The sequence below is a fragment of the Ceraceosorus guamensis genome, assembly GCF_003144195.1.
Source record: "Ceraceosorus guamensis strain MCA 4658 unplaced genomic scaffold IE81scaffold_28, whole genome shotgun sequence".
NCBI classification, from domain to species: domain Eukaryota; kingdom Fungi; phylum Basidiomycota; class Exobasidiomycetes; order Ceraceosorales; family Ceraceosoraceae; genus Ceraceosorus; species Ceraceosorus guamensis.
Window position 1 is genome coordinate 137,647 of NW_020290023.1, and position 16,050 is coordinate 153,696.

Here is a 16,050-nt window from a genome sequence, read left to right on the forward strand (position 1 = left end):
CCCCCCCTACCACCCTCACGCGCATCATCCAATTTTTACGCTCAGTCGGCGTCCCGTTTCTTCGACCTTCAAACGCTCGCGCGCTTTGCGTAAGGGATTCGATCGTCCCCTCCTGTGTGTACGGTGTTGACCACGCGCTGCGCCGACACGAGGTTCGGCTGCCACATTGTGCCATCTTCACCTACAGCCTGTCTGCTCTACGACGCGGCCAGCTCGACCCCTTCAGTCTCGTCTTTGACCCTCATCGAGTCCAGTCGCCCCTAGCATTGACTGTCTGTTATCAGCTCAACGCCTAGCTGTCCTGACGCGCACAGCAGCACCCCGCCCTCCACAGCTACAACTTTCGCGATCAGCAACCTTCTGGTTTCAGATTGGCAAAATTGTATGCTCAGCCACGTCACCATGACAGATGGGCCTCAAAGGGAGCACATGGGTGGAATGCAAAATTTGGGCAGCGATCTGAGCTACAGCTACGAAGCGTCATCACCTGGCAGTCCGTCTGAAGGCTTGCTCTCCCTTTCCGCCCGTCTACCACCACCACCACCACGCCCGCCTAGCGTTGCCAGTCAGACACAATCGCGTCGGTCCAGTAGAGCTAGTGCGAGCACCTATGCTGCCAGCCGATACTCGGACCCTCATGATGGCGAATGGCCTCCAGAGCTTCCTCCTCTCTCTTTGGCGACCGAGCTAGCTTCGGTAGCAGCTCACGAAGGTGCCGTAAATGACTGGCCGACCTCTGCCAGTCCCACACCTACGAATGGCGCTTTTGCGACGTCGAGCCCTACAAGTAGCGCACGTGCATCAAGAAGGAGGAGCAGCGGCGGGGCGAAGAGGCGAAGTAGCAGGACAAGCATGAACATGGACAGTGCAGGTCCCACCATCATGATCCGCGCTGCAACCGGCAATTCGGCGCTACCTCTTTCACCCAATCCCTCATCAGAGCACGGAAGCGCTTCCGCCTTTGGCTGGGAGCACGACCGTCGTGGAAGCAGAGGCGGAGCTGGCTTGGGGTCAGCGATGGGCAGCAGGACAGGTGCTTCACATCAGCCGCAACCGCTCGCGATGCCTAGCGGACAGCATCTCATCAAGACCAACGCGCCCAATCCCAACCGCATGGCCGCTCGGGAAAAGCTTGCCAAGTGGGGCTTGCTGCCTCTCGTTGTGTTCGCGCTGGAGGTATACAGGACGTTGAAAGCGCTCAGCAGAGAGGTGTTCGTTCCGCTGTTTTCGGCTGGCATCGTGAGTTCTGTACTCTAGCGCACGGATTTTCTGCCCTGATGCCCTTGGCTGACGTTGTTGTGGGTCCACGTGGAACCAGCATCTCATTCTGGGCGCTGTAGCGCTTGTGCCGAAACAAGACGCCAGCCAGTCATTGCGTCCTTCAGGATCAGGCCCAGGCAAGGCGGCGCAGAAGGCTGCCCAGGATGCAGCTCCAAGCTCTGAGACATGGAAGCACACCCTCGCCACGTCCTTCCTGCTCTCTCGCCAGCTCACCATCTCCGCATATCCCAACCCACATCCAACCAAGCAGACAGCCTCACCGAGCGCGCTTGCGAAGCTCGTACCCAAGACTCAGCGATGGCGCAGACCCCTCTTGGTACCTAGACGTACATCGGCTTTACCTGCGCTTAGCAAGGCCGGTCGAATGATCAGAACCGGAACCACTGTTGGAGTCCTGGCGCTGCTGGTGATGCTCTCTTGGCGCTCGTGGCTACGCTTCACCTCTGCGGCGATCTGTTGCGCGTGGGCAAGTGTGTTGTTCGTTGGCACGGACGAGCAACCTTTGCTGCGTTTTGAAGTGCTCTTCAGAGCTCCGGAGCTGTGGCACTCGCTGCGTGACTGGGATGCTTCGAGCGCGGAGCAGAATGCGGGATCTACCAGCCAGCATGCCGACGACTTTGTGCAGGCTGCCTACAATTTCGATCGGAGCATTAATCGGGCACTCAGCGCGGTGCAGGAGGTCGAGTTGGTGGCGCGGGGATACAAGCTGTGAGTGTCGGATGAGCGACTGCACGCAAATTGTGATCTTTTGACTCTGAAGGGTGGTCGCTGATACCTTTCGGCCACGCTATTTGTGATCGTAGCGCCCATCCTCTGCCTCCCATCACGCGTCTGGAAGCGCGCGACCCTGTTGGGACAGGAACGCCTCGCTCAAACCGCTTGTCAAGCCTAGCGCTTCTGTCTAGCTCCTCTTCCACGGGCAACAATTTGTCCCGCACCGGCTCTTTGCGCAAGGGACAAGAGTCGTCAGGTGCTCCGCAGAATCTTCGTCTCTCGCATTTACGTCAAGACGTGGCGACGGCGCTTGACAATGTCTGGCGAGCGTGCATGCAGACGTCCAGCGAACTGTCGCCTTTGGTTGACCAGCAGGAATTAGCTGTTCTTCGTCACATGTACTCCTTGAATGAGGGGTCTGAAGATGGCTTGGACGTTTCTTCCCACAATTTAGCATCCTCATTCGATTCTCCGTTTGGACGTACGCACAGCATCGACGTGCACGCTGCGAACGCAGATGGCAGATCGCCCCAAATGTTGGCGCACTCTGCACCGGTGGGATCGCGATCACGCCCGCTGTCCCTCAGCATGACTTCACCGATCCGAAGCTCAGCGAGAAACTCGATCCTAGACCCTTCCATATTCAGCACGCTGAATACACCCGCATCTGCTTCAGCATCTACATCGACATTTGAGGAGACATCTTCACAAGGCCCCAGTGTAACGCCCACTGGCCACAAGAGGCTGTCCCTTCTCTCTGATGGAGGCACGTCAAGCCTTGGGCGCCAATCGAGTCTGCGGCGCGGTCTGCCACGTTCGCGCGGCTCAGACACTGATCACTCGGCCACATCTCCAGTGACCGGCAGGCCCACTTCGAGACTGGCGTACGTGAGCGAGAAAGGCGACGATGATGCGCCTAGCGCCGTAGAAACTGCAGCTTTAAAGCGTCTGAGCTACAACAGTACGACATCAGCGTCGACGTCGACTTCACCTTCCTTGGGAGTTCCAAATAGTACCGAATCGGGTGCGCCTGGCCACTCTGCTCCCCCTGTCAGTCAGTCGGCGAGCTGGACGCCGGCAACAGGCAGTCGGCCGACGAGCACTACGCTGACCACCACGAGCAACGGCGAAAGCCCCTTGAAGCGCGCTGGCTCTCCTGAACCAGGACGTGTCTCTGTCAGCAATCCTCCCGATTCTCGCAGGCTATCGGGCAACCAATGGGCGAACATGTCGGGCTTCTCTCACCTGAGTAGTGCAGCTAGTGCACAGCATCAAGCTCCATCCTCCAATCTGCACTTGGCTGAAATGAAGGGCGCCTTCGAGCACATGCATTACACTCGAAAGTTGACTATCTCACACCTTCTTTCACTACGCAGCGGTGCCGAAACGGGCCACCCTCGCTCCAAGCACGTCGGCGACAGCTCGGACGCCCAAGCGCAAGACCCTTGGTCTCTCGCTGAACCGATTGTCGGTCGATTGTGCGCCGAGATGCGATTCCAACAGGAGCGCATTGATCTCGCCGTCCGCGATGCCATGATCGGCTCGACGACCCCGAATTCCAGAGGAGGCTCAAGAGGTCAGACAGAAGGAACAGCGCAATCCAGTGGAGATCACACTGGTTTCGAGGACCGCAGTAATGCTTTCGGGCTCTTGCTACGCACGCTGCAGGTCAAGCTCAGAGCAGCTGCAGGCGAGGTTGAAGTTGGCGCTCCAACGCAATTGCATGGTGTGGAATCTGCATCCAGCGACGAGATTACGCAATCGCCCCTCTCGGGCATGCAAAACGCCAGTCTCACCCAGGTAGAAGCTGCAACCAGGCTTTTTGAAGGCATGAGAGATGATCTTCTCGCGCTCTCAGCAGAGTGGGAGTCTGGTCTGAAGATTTTGCGAGCGGAGCAACGACGCAGGCAACAGGTCAGCAGCGAAGAGGCAAGCCAGGAGAACAAAGCGCCCACGGAAGCTTCTGCAGCGCAGTCAGCCAGCTCCAAGCTGGACTCTCCGCAAGAGGCAGACGAAGATGAGTTGGAAACCGATCTAGTGGCACAGGCACGGAGATATGCCGAGTGGGCCGCTCGGAGGGCCAACGAACCTCTTCAGACAGCTAGTGCAGCCTTTCAAGATGGTTTGACGTCCATTGAATCTGCGCGCAGCGCACAACCGTCCTCTGAGGAAGACGATGTTGCCCATATGCTTGCCACAGCTGGTCCTGAAGGCCTTCCAAGGCCTGGCCCCCACAACGTGTATGAGGGAGACATTCACTCTGCAATAGACGGCCGGAACCCTCGTGGAGGTTTAGAAGAGGGTGTCAGCAGGGCTCAGCGCATCGAGAGAATCAGGGCGCAGCGCGAAGCTCGCAAGCACACTAACGGCGACTTTCGGATGAGCAGGTCTGGCCCCACTAGCAAGGGAAGCTTTGACGAAATCGTCGCCGTGGATCATATGCCCGAGCTCAAGCAAATGCTAATGGCTCGCGAAGCTGAAGTCAGGGGTCCTCAAGGCTCCTTACCATCGCCTGGAACGGGCCGTCTCACGGACTCGCTAGGCTCTCCATTGGATCTTGAGCGCACATCGCCTGCACAGACCGGCAAATTTCAGTCCTTTTCGGCTGCGGCTGACGGAGATCATCTCGTGCAGAGAAAGGCATGGTCTCCTGCAGCTGATGGCAGCCGCCAAAATTCGACCTCACCTTCCAGCCCCCAACAAGGCTTCAGGCCTACTCCCTCTTCGGAAGCCAGTGCAGCGGCGGCGCAGACTGCCGCGGCGGCACTTGCTAGGAGAAGGTCTGCAGACCTGATAACTCAATTATCTGGCGTGCAAGATCCGGTTTCACAATCTGCTGCGCATCCCTCTGGCCACGTCGCCCCTCACGCAAACGGCGCTTCTCACGACGAATTGGTGGCTGGTGGCATGGCGTACTGAAACCGCTCACTTTGCGATAGATGCCCATCATACCCAACTCCTGCCATCCATTTTTCTCTCGCTTCTTTTTCCCATGCATGTAGTGTACCTTTATGGCTTCTCAAATGTCGCGCTGACGCCCGTTGGTGCCATGCGCAATCACGATTTCCTGTAACGAATCTTGCGCATCGATCGCGCAATCTGTTTCGAGCACGTTTGAGTCTTTCCCTCCTTCCCGACTACAAGGTCACCAGATCATCAAGGCTAGTCAAGTATCGATGCTAAAGTACAATGGAGGTGTGAGTCGAAGCGCTGAAGATCGGCTCTGAGAGGTGATGTGGCACGACTGCAGCGTCTCTTTATCTGGCCGAAACGTTGCGAAGGTGCTCAGCGTACGTCTGGACCAATCCTGGCAAGAGTCTAGATTTGGCCATGATTTTGAGAATCTCGGCCAACAATTCGCGCTTGTTGAGACCGAGGATCTGCGGGTTCCACGTTTCTTGCGCGTGCGTTTTACTGCGGGGCCGTCAAGATGGGCGCGCGTGTCAGCCATGCTACATCTGGTGCTCAGACTGCTCAGATCTCTGCTAGACCAAAAATGTTGAGCGACTCACTAATAGATTGGACCCAAGAAACTCTTGATGAGCTCCTCAGCCATGTTTCTGATGCCTTCATCGGACAGCTTCCTTGCGTACTGTTGCAAGAATGACCTGTACTCGAGCGGTGACTCGAGAAGCTCAGCAGCCAACAACCTGCTCTCCAAGTGTCGGAGCGTGCAAGCGATTGATGCTTCCGATTCCGCAGACCCGGTCACGATCAGCGATGGGTACTGCCTGGCAGTATCTGGACTCGATACGCGAAGATCGTTGATGGCTCTCTCGATGTATTTGACAGGTTCTCTGGCTAACGAGCCAGCCAAGGCGTCGTTGTTGCTGGCAGACGCGCCGACCGACTCGCGACCTCTTGCTCTCGCATCCCATGCCGCGCTGCTCACAGCCCACCAACCACTCGAGACGCATGTCCACGCGGCCTGAGCAGCGTTCAGCGTATAAGCGGTCTCGTCGGAGAGAATGAAGACTGGCGAGCCATTGCCGTGCACCCAGAACTTGACCGCATTTGCACCGGTGGGAGATTGGATCAAGCCCTTGACTGAGACGAGCTGACCGATACTCTCGCCCAATTCTACATTCCATCGACGCAGATCGGCATTGAGATCCACAATGACAAGCGTGTTGCCGCTAGCCTCCGCTCTGAAGACGTGGTGCTCCAGTATGAAGCTCGACATGCGTCGACCTTTCTGGGAATAGATGAGGACCTCTCGATTTTCGAGCGATACTGCGGTGAAGGAAGAGGTGCTGGTAGCAGCAATGACCGGAGAATGCAGCACGTCTATCCAAGCGATGCTCTTTCCATCATCGACTCTCAACAAGATTTGCGTATCTGAGTAAAATAGTAAGAGGCAGTCCGAGTAAGTGCAAGGTCCACTCATACAACTGCAGGCGCACGCGCGAGACTCACTGCCACTAATGGAGTTATACGCTTCAAAGACGCATCCAGGGCCTTCTCGAGTGTAGAACGAGAGAATGGAAGGCGGATTGAAATGCGACGGTGCAGCCTTTGGAAGTCCAAGGTTCATCACCTGCACAGGCGGCTTCAAAGAGGACTCTCCGCCAAGTGTGCGTCCCACATCTTTGCCTCGTCGCGTCGAAGCATCAGCATCAAGCAACTCCGCCAACGTCGCAGAGGTGGACGCAAAGGTGTGAGCCGCAGAAAGTTGACCGTATCCGCCCAAGGCAGGGAGTAGCGAAGGTCCGACGTGTTGGAGTGAGCCGTCTATTTGCATTGCGTTGTCGTCACTAGAGCGAAGGGCTGCTTGATAGTCGGAGCCAGGATTCGACCCGCTTCCGACCAACGTTGGCTGAATCCTTCGTCTACCCTTCGCATCTCGGGTTATGTTTTGGACCAAACGTTGAGGGGTGCTACCAGCCGGCGTTGAATTGCCAGCATTTCTCCCATTCAATGGTGGCACACCTCTCCTCCTCGGGATCAATACATTGGTACCATCCGATCCAATGTGCTGAGCAGGAGGGGCAGACGGTACCTGGTACAGCACTCGTCGGGATTTGCGCCATCCGAAGGAAGCTCGAGCTGTCTCCAGTTTCTCCTCCGTCTCTAGAGGAGAGAGGATCTCTTCGTTGAGCATGAAGGCCGCGACGCGACCATCAGCAGAACAGGCGTATAGTGTCAAGCCGTCAGAAGACCTTCAAAGCGGCCAAACAAGGGTCAGCCTGAGTGCTTCACGTACATCCGCCCCAGCAAACTCACCAGCTGAGATCCATGGGTTGCCTTTCAAAGACGTGTTTGGATACAAGTAAAGGTCTCTGTTGTCCAGTGATCCAAATGCTTATGCTTTCGTCCAAGGAGCCCAGAGCCAGAACAGTCGCTGGCGAAGGGTTTGGATGAGGGTCTCTGGACTTGAAAAATTTGGGTGAGAACGCAGTAGCGATGACGCTGTTCTCGTGGCCGACGAGGTGTATGTCGCTAGTCCAGCTGCCCCGCTCGGGAGTCGGACGCTCAACAACAGTGGCCACGAACACCGGTCCGGACATTCCATTCGCACAGAGTAGATGAGCTCCATCAGGTGACCAACTTAGTCGAATCCAAGAAGAGCAGGTGATTAGTAGTCTACGGAAGACAGCCGAACGATCTTCACGTGTCGACCCAAACTTACCTCGGTCTTGAGAAGAAAATGGTGCTAGGGCTGGTCTTGAAAGGTGCCGTGACGACGACCTCTTCTGTAAAGCCTTTTTCTACATTCCAAATCCTCACACTCTTGTCGTCAGAGGCAGTAGCCAAGAATGCACCAACAGGATCCCAAACCACTCCCTTCACAAAACCCGCGTGTCCGTCGATTTTCTTGATTCGCTCAAAGCTTCCGGGTCCGGGTCTAGGCCCGGACCAGACGTACACTGTGCTGTCGAGTCCCACGGTGGCCAAATATGCGTCGTCCGTATCAGTGCTCCACGCCAAGTCCACGACGTCCGATTCATGCGCTGCTAGTCGCCGATGAGGTCTCCATGCTTCAATGTTGGCTTCAGCATCCGATGCTCCAAAGACGGAGCCTGACGCTAGACCAGTAGGGTCCAGATCCCAAACCATCGCGATCGTGTCGTCTGATCCCGAAGCCAAGAACCTGCCTGATGCAGACCAGCGCACGACTAGTACGGAGCCTGCCAATGGTGGATGCCAGAAGAAAAGAGCGGTTGAGCTAGGCACGTCACCCATCCATTTTCAAAGACTCTAGATGCCGCGCTCACCGCTGTGACGTGCCAGAGTGCACAAAAGCCTGTTAGCGGCATTGTCGCTCTCGACTTTGGGATCGAGTATTGGAGCAGTGGCCCAGATCTTGATCTTGGAGTCTGAATTCGGAGAGGAGCGAGACGGAAGGCCAATGCATCGAACGGTATTACGTGAGATGGGCAATGATTTGCCGCGGGCGCCATCAACCTCTTCGACTCACCTAAGCCAGCTGTGGCTATTCTGCTACCGTCTGGATGGACATGTATGCTGAATATCGTGACCCTCTTCGTCACCTGCCCATCCCCTTCCATGTCGTGAGACACCCAGTCCGGCAGAACCAACGACATTTCCAGAATTGGTTGCAACGAGAGGGGAGATGGGCGAGTGCTTCAAAATGCTCTGTCACACCGAGAGCTCGCCGGAAGAAGATGCTCCGCTCCGTGGAGCCACGGTCTGCAGAGCACAAGGTGGAAACTGGATGAGTCGGCGACAGAGGAAAAGTGGACCGGAGGTGCTGGCTGGTCTTCGGAGAATGGAGAGCAGGAGAATTTCCTTCGAGCACAGACTTGGGTCTTTTTGTCTCGTTTGTGCTCCTCGCGCCGCGGCTGTGGTGGTCGAATGCAGCGAACTGAAGTAGGTGCAACGATGGGTGAACTCACAGACCCTCGACTTGCCAATTGGATGCACGGATGGCATCAAGAAAGAGCTCCAATCAATCACGTTGGCACGCATGCGTGCAGCAATCTGACTACTGAATCAAGCTGCAGCAGCTACACAGCAGCGTCAATCAAGAATCGTGAATTCAATCATACATCAGTCAAAGTATAGACAGCGTCAGCATGCACCCTTTCATTTAGATTGAGCCGCGGCCGCCGTGACCGCGACGCGTTCGCGAGGAGAAGGCGCGTGCGAGCGCGTGGCTACGGTGCGTGATTGTGATTGTTCAAGTAGGAAAGTCCAACACCCGTTTACGTTCGGGTCCATTGGTGTTCCTTATCCTCAAAGTTGACGGGTAACGCTCCTTGCTCCCCTCTTCGTCCTCCCCACTTGCCATGCTCCTAAATCGAGGCGCAACCAGAACACGATGCCTTGCAACATTTGCTTGAATGAGTACAAGGAGACCGATCCTCCCACCGATCAGCCTGTAGCTCTCAAATGCGGTGAGCAAGTCGGGCAGGCCTCTTTCGCAAGCCTTCGTCATGTCGTACTGAAAATGGCGTCGATCAATGTGCATACCTCTTTTTGCAAACAGGTCACATCTTCCACCGAGCATGCATAGAGCAATGGTGCGCCTTGCCGAGTGGCAGCGGACAAGGTGGTCGAAAGCAGTGCTGCGCGTGCAAGTCCCTTTTCCATCCATCAGAGATGGTTACGCTGTACGTGGACAGGGTGGAAGATCTGGCGCCGTACCTAGCGCGTCGTAATACGCTCCGCACGATCAGAGCTGAAGCTCGCTTAAAACGACAAAAGGGGATGCCTCCGACTGCAGACGAAGTTGTTCTGCTGGATGACGAGGTTGCGCCGGTGCTGGAATGTGTCATGGACGAGGAGGAACAGGACGAGCTGCTGGGATGTCTGATTGATTGGAAAGACGCTTGCACGAGCTACCTCATGGCCATCAATGATGTTCGAATCACCCGGGCCAACAACGAGAGCATGCTGATGGCCAAGCTGATGAAAGACGCGGGTGCTAGCGAGGAAGCTCAACGTGATTTGAAGGTCAGTCTCTGAGGTCAGCTAATGTGTTCTGAGTGTATGCTGACTGTACCTGATCTCGGACCTGCTCACAATAGCGCGGCCTGCAATCCCTCAATCAGGTCGCCGCCATGTTCAATTCCAAATTGACATTAGTGCGCGAGTCGCAAGCGCACTATGAGGAGGAACGGTCTCGAGTGTCGACAATGTTAGAAAACCTGGATCGTCAAGCGCTGGAGATCAAGAAGCGTCGGACAGAAGTGGAGAGGCAAGAATCAGGGCTCAAAACCAAAAGTGCAGCCATCAAGGAATCAGCGCGGAGTCACAAAGCTGATCTGGAGCAGGAAGAGAAGAGGCTCACCAAGAAAAGAGAAGAACTCGTGTTCGAGGAAGCAGCAATCAGAAAACAAGCGGCGGATGTTCAGATGATGAAAATCAATGCTATGCAGGAGATTGCAGTTCACAAGGCGAAGGCGGACCACGAGGTGGGAGAGATGAGAAAGGCGACGTCATGTATGCAAGACGAAGTCGCCGAGGTCAAGGCAGAGATGCAGAGGGCTGAGCAAGAGAGGAATGCAACGAGAGCAAAGAGCGAGTACATTGCGGGCAGCATTGCGTCTTTCAAGACTGCTGCAGCCAAGGCCAAAAAGCAGAGGGAAGAAGATAGGGTAAAGTACGAGCAGAGAATACAGAACCTCGAGAGCACCGTCAAGAAGCTCAAAGCTGAGGTCCGAGCTGCTCATCATCGAGCTGAGCATGGAGGCACGCCGAGCAACCGTTTGTGCGCATGTCAGCAACAAAGCAGTCCCATCTCAACTTTCAAAGGTCCTACGCGAGCAAGCGAAGAAGCGTCGCAGCGCTCAAGTGATGCAGAAATTTCCTATCCCGCAACTCGTGCCATCCTATCGGAAATGGGCTCCAGCCTCAATGGTCGCTCTGTACCTCGACCTTCGCACTCTTTTGACCAGTCCACTTCCCTATCTTTGGAAGTTGTACCCGAAGACATCACAGCCGAGCTGTCAGATGAGGATTACCACTTCTTTGGGCTGGGCAAAAGGTCTCGCCCGGAGCCTGCCAAGAAGAGAACGGCAGATACGGCAACAGGTCCAGCCGCCATCTCTTCGAAGCGACCATTACTGGTGTTGCAATCGACAATAGCGGTCTCAGAAGGCGCTGATGCCCTACCACCGCGATCAATCACGGACGACAAAGTCAGAGCGAGAAGCGGGCCAAACGTGCTGAAGAGGATGACAGCCCTAAATGAACAAGACGACGTCTTTCTGCCCGAATCCAAGGGGTCGAATTCGAGGGCCGAAGGTATCCCTCACCCGTCCTCGCTGAAGCCGAAGAGCGAAGCTGCCCTCAAGAGGTCGGGACTCGGCCCTCAGCATGTCAGGAGTCCAGATGGTCGATCCAAGTCTGACTTTTTCAGTCCGCGCTCGACGACCGTCAGCGCCTCGGCCACGTTTGGCAAAGATGACGACCTTGCGCTCAGAGCTATAAGTGGCGGGAAAGCTGTTAGCGGGCCTCGAAATAAGAGCAAACTTCGTTGAGAACTTCGATGAAAGTACATCATCGCTCAGCAGACCCCGTTGAATCATGTTACGCCTGACCCGTCCATGTACACTACCACCTCATTTGATGCGGCTGATTTCAAGCTTGTCACGCGCAAGACCTGCGCGAAGCGCTGGCGGTGATCTGCCTAGTGACGCGCGAAAGACGGATGAATTGAAGAAAGCAGGCGAGCAGGGAAAGGTAGCGAATGAATGAGAAAATGCGGGTGTATGACAATTGAGCAACAAAGACATCTTCAATACTGTGAAAACAGCGCAAACAAAGAATTGTGAGCTGAGCTTTATCAGACGTGCGTCCTCGGTCTTCGTTTGCTCACCTGCCCACCCCAGCCAGATTGTTGGCCATACATGCCGTTGCCCTGAAAGCCGGATCCCATCACGCCGCCAGGCGCAAAGCCAGTAGGCTGAGGTCTGAGCGCATCGTATCGCTCTGCAGAGAAAAGACATCATGACAGGACCGACGCATCAGAGGATGCTCGCATCATCGTACTTAACAATCTCTGAGGACTCACGAGCAGACTGCGGGTTGCTGTTGGAATCTTGATGAAGCGTGCCTTGCTTCATTTCTGGGTGAATCGAATGGAGAGGGATGCGATCAGCAAGGACTCACGCGCAGAAGAGTCAATCATTAGCGAACACTCACGACCAAAGATGCTAGCGGCTCCCAGCTTGTCGTTAGGTCCGGTTTGCATGGGCATCTGAATGCCCGTTGCCTGCGGCTGCAGATGCTGCTGCTGTTGCTGGTGCTGAGGCATAGCAGTGGTCTGCGGAGCAAGCATACCGCCTCCAAAGCCCGACACATTTGAGATTCCATATTGAGGGTTGTATCCGGTGGGTTGCGACATCATACCAGGGGAAGACATTCCCATGCTCATTCCCATTCCGTAGCCCGTCTGTTGAGGTTGCATGTATCCCGTCTGTTGAGGTTGCTGTTGCATATAGCCCGTCTGCTGAGGCTGCATGTAACCCGTCTGCTGAGGCTGCATTCCGCCATAACCGTTATTGTACCCAGTCGCTTGTGGGCCCAGGCCGCTGGTGGGCACAAATTGGCCAGTGCCGCTTGTTGGAACGAGCGGTGAGAGCAAGCCTTGATTGCCAGGCACCGGCGCAAGAGGTCCTCTTGGTGCATTGGGATTGTAGCCGCTCAAATAAGAGCCGTTTGCAGGGCTTGCGCCCGGCCTTGGAGACAAACCTGCCGATGGAGGCTTCATAGCAGCAAGCTTGTCGAAGAGCGCAGAGTTGGGATCGGAAGGTGGTGCAGCAGCCGCGGTTGGTGGAGGAGAAACTACTGCAGGTGCTGGAGCAGCAGCAGGAGGCGTAGGGGGTGTGGGCGCAGGTGCTGCCGCTGGCACTGGAGCGGGGGGAGGGGTTGGTGGCACCGAAGCAGGTTTAGGCGCAGCAGCAGAGAGCCCGGGAGTGGATGGTTGAGTGCTGGACGGTCGTGGAGTCCAAGCATCATCGTCGAAACCGCCTGCGCCAGTAGGATGCGTCGCCTTGCGCACCACAGTTGGGCTGGCAGTGCTGGCGCGCGTAGGCGGACTGACGGTGCGCGCGAGACCTTCAGCTGCTGCAGCGATGCCAGCAGGATCCACACTGCCCGAGCCATTGGTCTTAGGTGCAGGACGTCCTCGTCGAGTGTTGTTCCTCAACGAGCCGTCGGGGCCCGAGAAAAGATTGGGTGCAGGGCTATTCGATGCTCCGCGACGTGCAGACTGCTCATTCTCCTGCAGCTTGCGCGCCATCTCTTCATCCGCGCGAATTTGAGCCGCTTCCTTGGATTCTGTTGAAGGCGCCGCGTCGGGTCTCTTGTATTTGCGCTTGATGAACTTGTCGACTCGGATGATGTCCCCTTCTCGAAGTCCTAGACTGCGGAGTGTACTGCTCTCGATGTCCGCCAAGATGGACTCATCGATGTTGTCCCTTTCGAAGGCCGCTGCGTAGCGAGTGCAGTTGTCCACATCCACTCCTGCAGCAAGGAAGAACTCGAACCAATCAATGTTCCTCTTCGGACCATCTCGTTGTGCTTGTCGACGCCTTTGCTCCCGCTCCCTCTCGCGCTGGCGATCGCGGTCTCGCTCTCGCCCAGCAGATCGGGGATCCATGCGTGTACTAGAGTCTGCTCCTCTTGACGTGCTGGAAGGCGTGAGACGTTTTCCAGTGACATCCTCCAAATACTGAATGTCGGCATTGCTCATCTTCTCAATGGCCACCTCTATGATAACTCCGTTAAGTTTGTGAAGCCTTATCTTGCCTTGATTGAAACCAAGGAACTCAGCTTCGACTTTGAATTGACCTGTCCGATCGACCCAGTTCCGCGTGCGAGCAGGATTCGGTCGACTCTTGGCTTGGGCCGAGTCCGTTGGGCGCTCGGGAGCACCCTTTCCGGATGGTACGCTCACATCTCGAGCAGCTCTAGTTGCGCTTGCGGACGATACCGCTGATGGCGCAGCTCTAGGTGGAGCAGGAGCAGGCTGAGCTTTGAGGGCTTCGCGTCTACGCTCCTCTTCCTCGCGTCGCTCCTCCGCCTCTCGCGCCCTTCTTGCCGCAGCCTCCTGCGTCCGTCTGGTCGCCTCCATGGCAGCGGCTGCCTTCTCTTGCTTTTCGCGTTCAGCCTCATCTTGTTGTGTGCTTGACGCAGCCTCATCTCCGTCTTCACCATCGGAAAGTTCGATGTAGCTGGCAGGAACAACACCTTCCGACCCCGAAGCATTGCGCACTTTCCACCAATCTTCATTTTCACGTTCCACCAGCGTCAACTTCTCGTTCTCTGCAACACTTAGCTCGTCGTCGCCTTGGGCCTCAAAATCGTAGAGAGCGATGCACGCTTCTTTCGCTGCGTGCCCGTTCCTAGCTGGTGTCGTTGCAGGAGAAGCGCTAGCTGTCTGACGAGCGGGTGGCGGGAGCGTCGAAGTGTTGCGTGAAGGAGGTGGCAGTGCAGCTGCTGCGGGCGAAGCAGCGGGACGAGCTGCGCTGGCGATTGGTGGTGGCAGCGACCTGCCTGCTGCTGGCGAAGGCGACTTGACAGTAGCACTGCTGCCATGCGCGATGGCTTTGCTCTTGGACTCTTCCAGCTTCTGTGCGACCTCTTCCCCTTCCGACTTGCTTCCAAACACAAAGCGTATCATGTTGTCCTCCACTCCTGCATCTTCGTGTAGCTCCAAATTGATCTGCTTCCCCTTCGATTCGAGTGCGTGAGACTCGATCAGTAGCACACTGAATTTCTGCACAGGCTGCTTATCGGACTCTGAGGCGAAGAAGAGGTTGCCGTTGCCAATGCCCAGGGTTCCCTTGCGTTTCTTTTTCTTGGCGTCGAGGGCCTACCACGAGGTCAAATGCGTCAGCCTCAGCGCGTTTTAAAACATCGAGGGCTGCGCTAAAGGAGCTCCTCTAAGCTACTCACTGAGACCCCCCACATCTTGATCTCGTCGCTCTTGTCACCTGCAGGTGGGGGCACGAAAGTGGCAGGAATAGATTGCCGCTCCTCCTCCACTTCTTCCTCAGCTTCTTCAGGAGCTTGCCCGTCGAAGGTTGCAGCTGCCCCAGCCGATATCGGTGCACCCAGTGAGGTCGCGCCATCCACTGCAGCAACCTGACGAGCAGTAGAGATGGTCGTCAGGGATGAACCAGTCGATAAAATGGGCCATGAGCAGGACTCTCGTGCAGTGGTGAGTGCTCACCTCATCGACGTAATTCTTGGGGACGAAGCCAAGCTTGCCCTGTGCGCCCGAGTCCGCTATTCGAACCAGCAGCCAATCATCGTCATCATCTTCGTACACCGACAAGAGCTGATCTTCCTTCATCTCCAGCTCTTCCTCCGTCTGTGGCGAGTAGTCGTACAGGGCTCTGCTCTGCCTCAAAGGTTCTGCCTCCTCCACATAGTTTGCGGGTACCAACCCAATCTTTTCCTCATCCTCTGGACCTGTCTTGAGCTTGGCCTTCCACCATTCGGTGTCGGATGCATCTATGATGTACAGCAGGTCATCCTCCTTCAGGTTCAACTCGTCCTCTGCCGTTGCTGCATAGTCGTACAATGCCTTTGAGAGCGAAACGTAAGCCATACTGGCAATGGGTCTGATGAGGATGTAGTGATCGCATACGCAGGAATGCGCCAAAGATATCCAGTCAGAGCGCGCTTCCCCGGAGAGGTTTCGGCTCGTCGCGAGGTGCAAACCAAACGTGAGAAGCACCTGCACTTGCGCTGCTCCAACTCGGATCTGCTGCTAGGCGAGGGTCACCAGTTACGAGTGCCAAAAATCCTCTGAGATTGGAAAGCGGCACCGTTCGAGGATGGTAAAACGCTGATCTTGTACGGATATGGTGAGTGTGACGCCAAACCTCGACAGACCTCGACTCGCAACAGCACGCAATCTTTCGTTCGCGATTCAGATTGTGATTGTGATCGTGATTGCGGTGGGTGAGGATCGCGCAGCCCCAGAAATCACGAATGTGGCGGGGCCGGTCTGAGAGCGCCGCCGCTGTGCCTGCACGGGCACAGCATATGGGGAGTCTGGCTGGCTCCAGTCATACGCACGACGTACGACTGACCGGCTGTTCGCTGCCTGCTGCCTGCTGCCTGCTGCCTATAGCT

The 16,050-nt window shown here is 56.1% G+C and overlaps 4 protein-coding genes across 4 annotated transcripts; 2 read left to right on the forward strand and 2 right to left on the reverse strand.

Annotated features, from left to right (window-relative positions):
• Positions 1–852: 852 nt before the first annotated feature.
• Positions 853–4,205, forward strand: IE81DRAFT_330105 (hypothetical protein; the record flags this gene model as incomplete). Its single annotated transcript, XM_025515177.1, has 5 exons — positions 853–1,239; positions 1,319–1,751; positions 1,800–1,989; positions 2,187–4,058; positions 4,196–4,205. 5 exons carry the CDS (start codon positions 853–855, stop codon positions 4,203–4,205), a joined length of 2,892 nt encoding a protein of 963 aa, XP_025369729.1.
• Positions 4,206–5,071: 866 nt separating this feature from the next.
• Positions 5,072–8,540, reverse strand: IE81DRAFT_356683 (WD40 repeat-like protein; the record flags this gene model as incomplete). Its single annotated transcript, XM_025516680.1, has 7 exons — positions 5,072–5,409; positions 5,508–6,312; positions 6,385–7,154; positions 7,219–7,542; positions 7,625–8,123; positions 8,211–8,312; positions 8,414–8,540. The coding sequence occupies 7 exons, from the start codon at positions 8,538–8,540 to the stop codon at positions 5,253–5,255; spliced, it is 2,784 nt and encodes a 927-aa protein (XP_025369730.1). The 3' UTR covers positions 5,072–5,252.
• Positions 8,541–9,187: 647 nt separating this feature from the next.
• IE81DRAFT_323333 (hypothetical protein) lies at positions 9,188–11,538 on the forward strand. The gene is made up of 3 exons (XM_025513910.1): positions 9,188–9,353; positions 9,446–9,912; positions 9,987–11,538. Exons 1-3 carry the CDS (start codon positions 9,278–9,280, stop codon positions 11,439–11,441), a joined length of 1,998 nt encoding a protein of 665 aa, XP_025369731.1. The 5' UTR covers positions 9,188–9,277; the 3' UTR covers positions 11,442–11,538.
• Positions 11,539–11,586: 48 nt separating this feature from the next.
• IE81DRAFT_301880 (hypothetical protein) lies at positions 11,587–15,864 on the reverse strand. Its single transcript, XM_025512244.1, has 6 exons — positions 15,140–15,864; positions 14,863–15,051; positions 12,106–14,779; positions 11,975–12,028; positions 11,780–11,892; positions 11,587–11,704 (listed from the first exon to the last, which is right to left on the reverse strand). Exons 1-6 carry the CDS (start codon positions 15,518–15,520, stop codon positions 11,699–11,701), a joined length of 3,417 nt encoding a protein of 1,138 aa, XP_025369732.1. The 5' UTR covers positions 15,521–15,864; the 3' UTR covers positions 11,587–11,698.
• Positions 15,865–16,050: the final 186 nt, after the last annotated feature.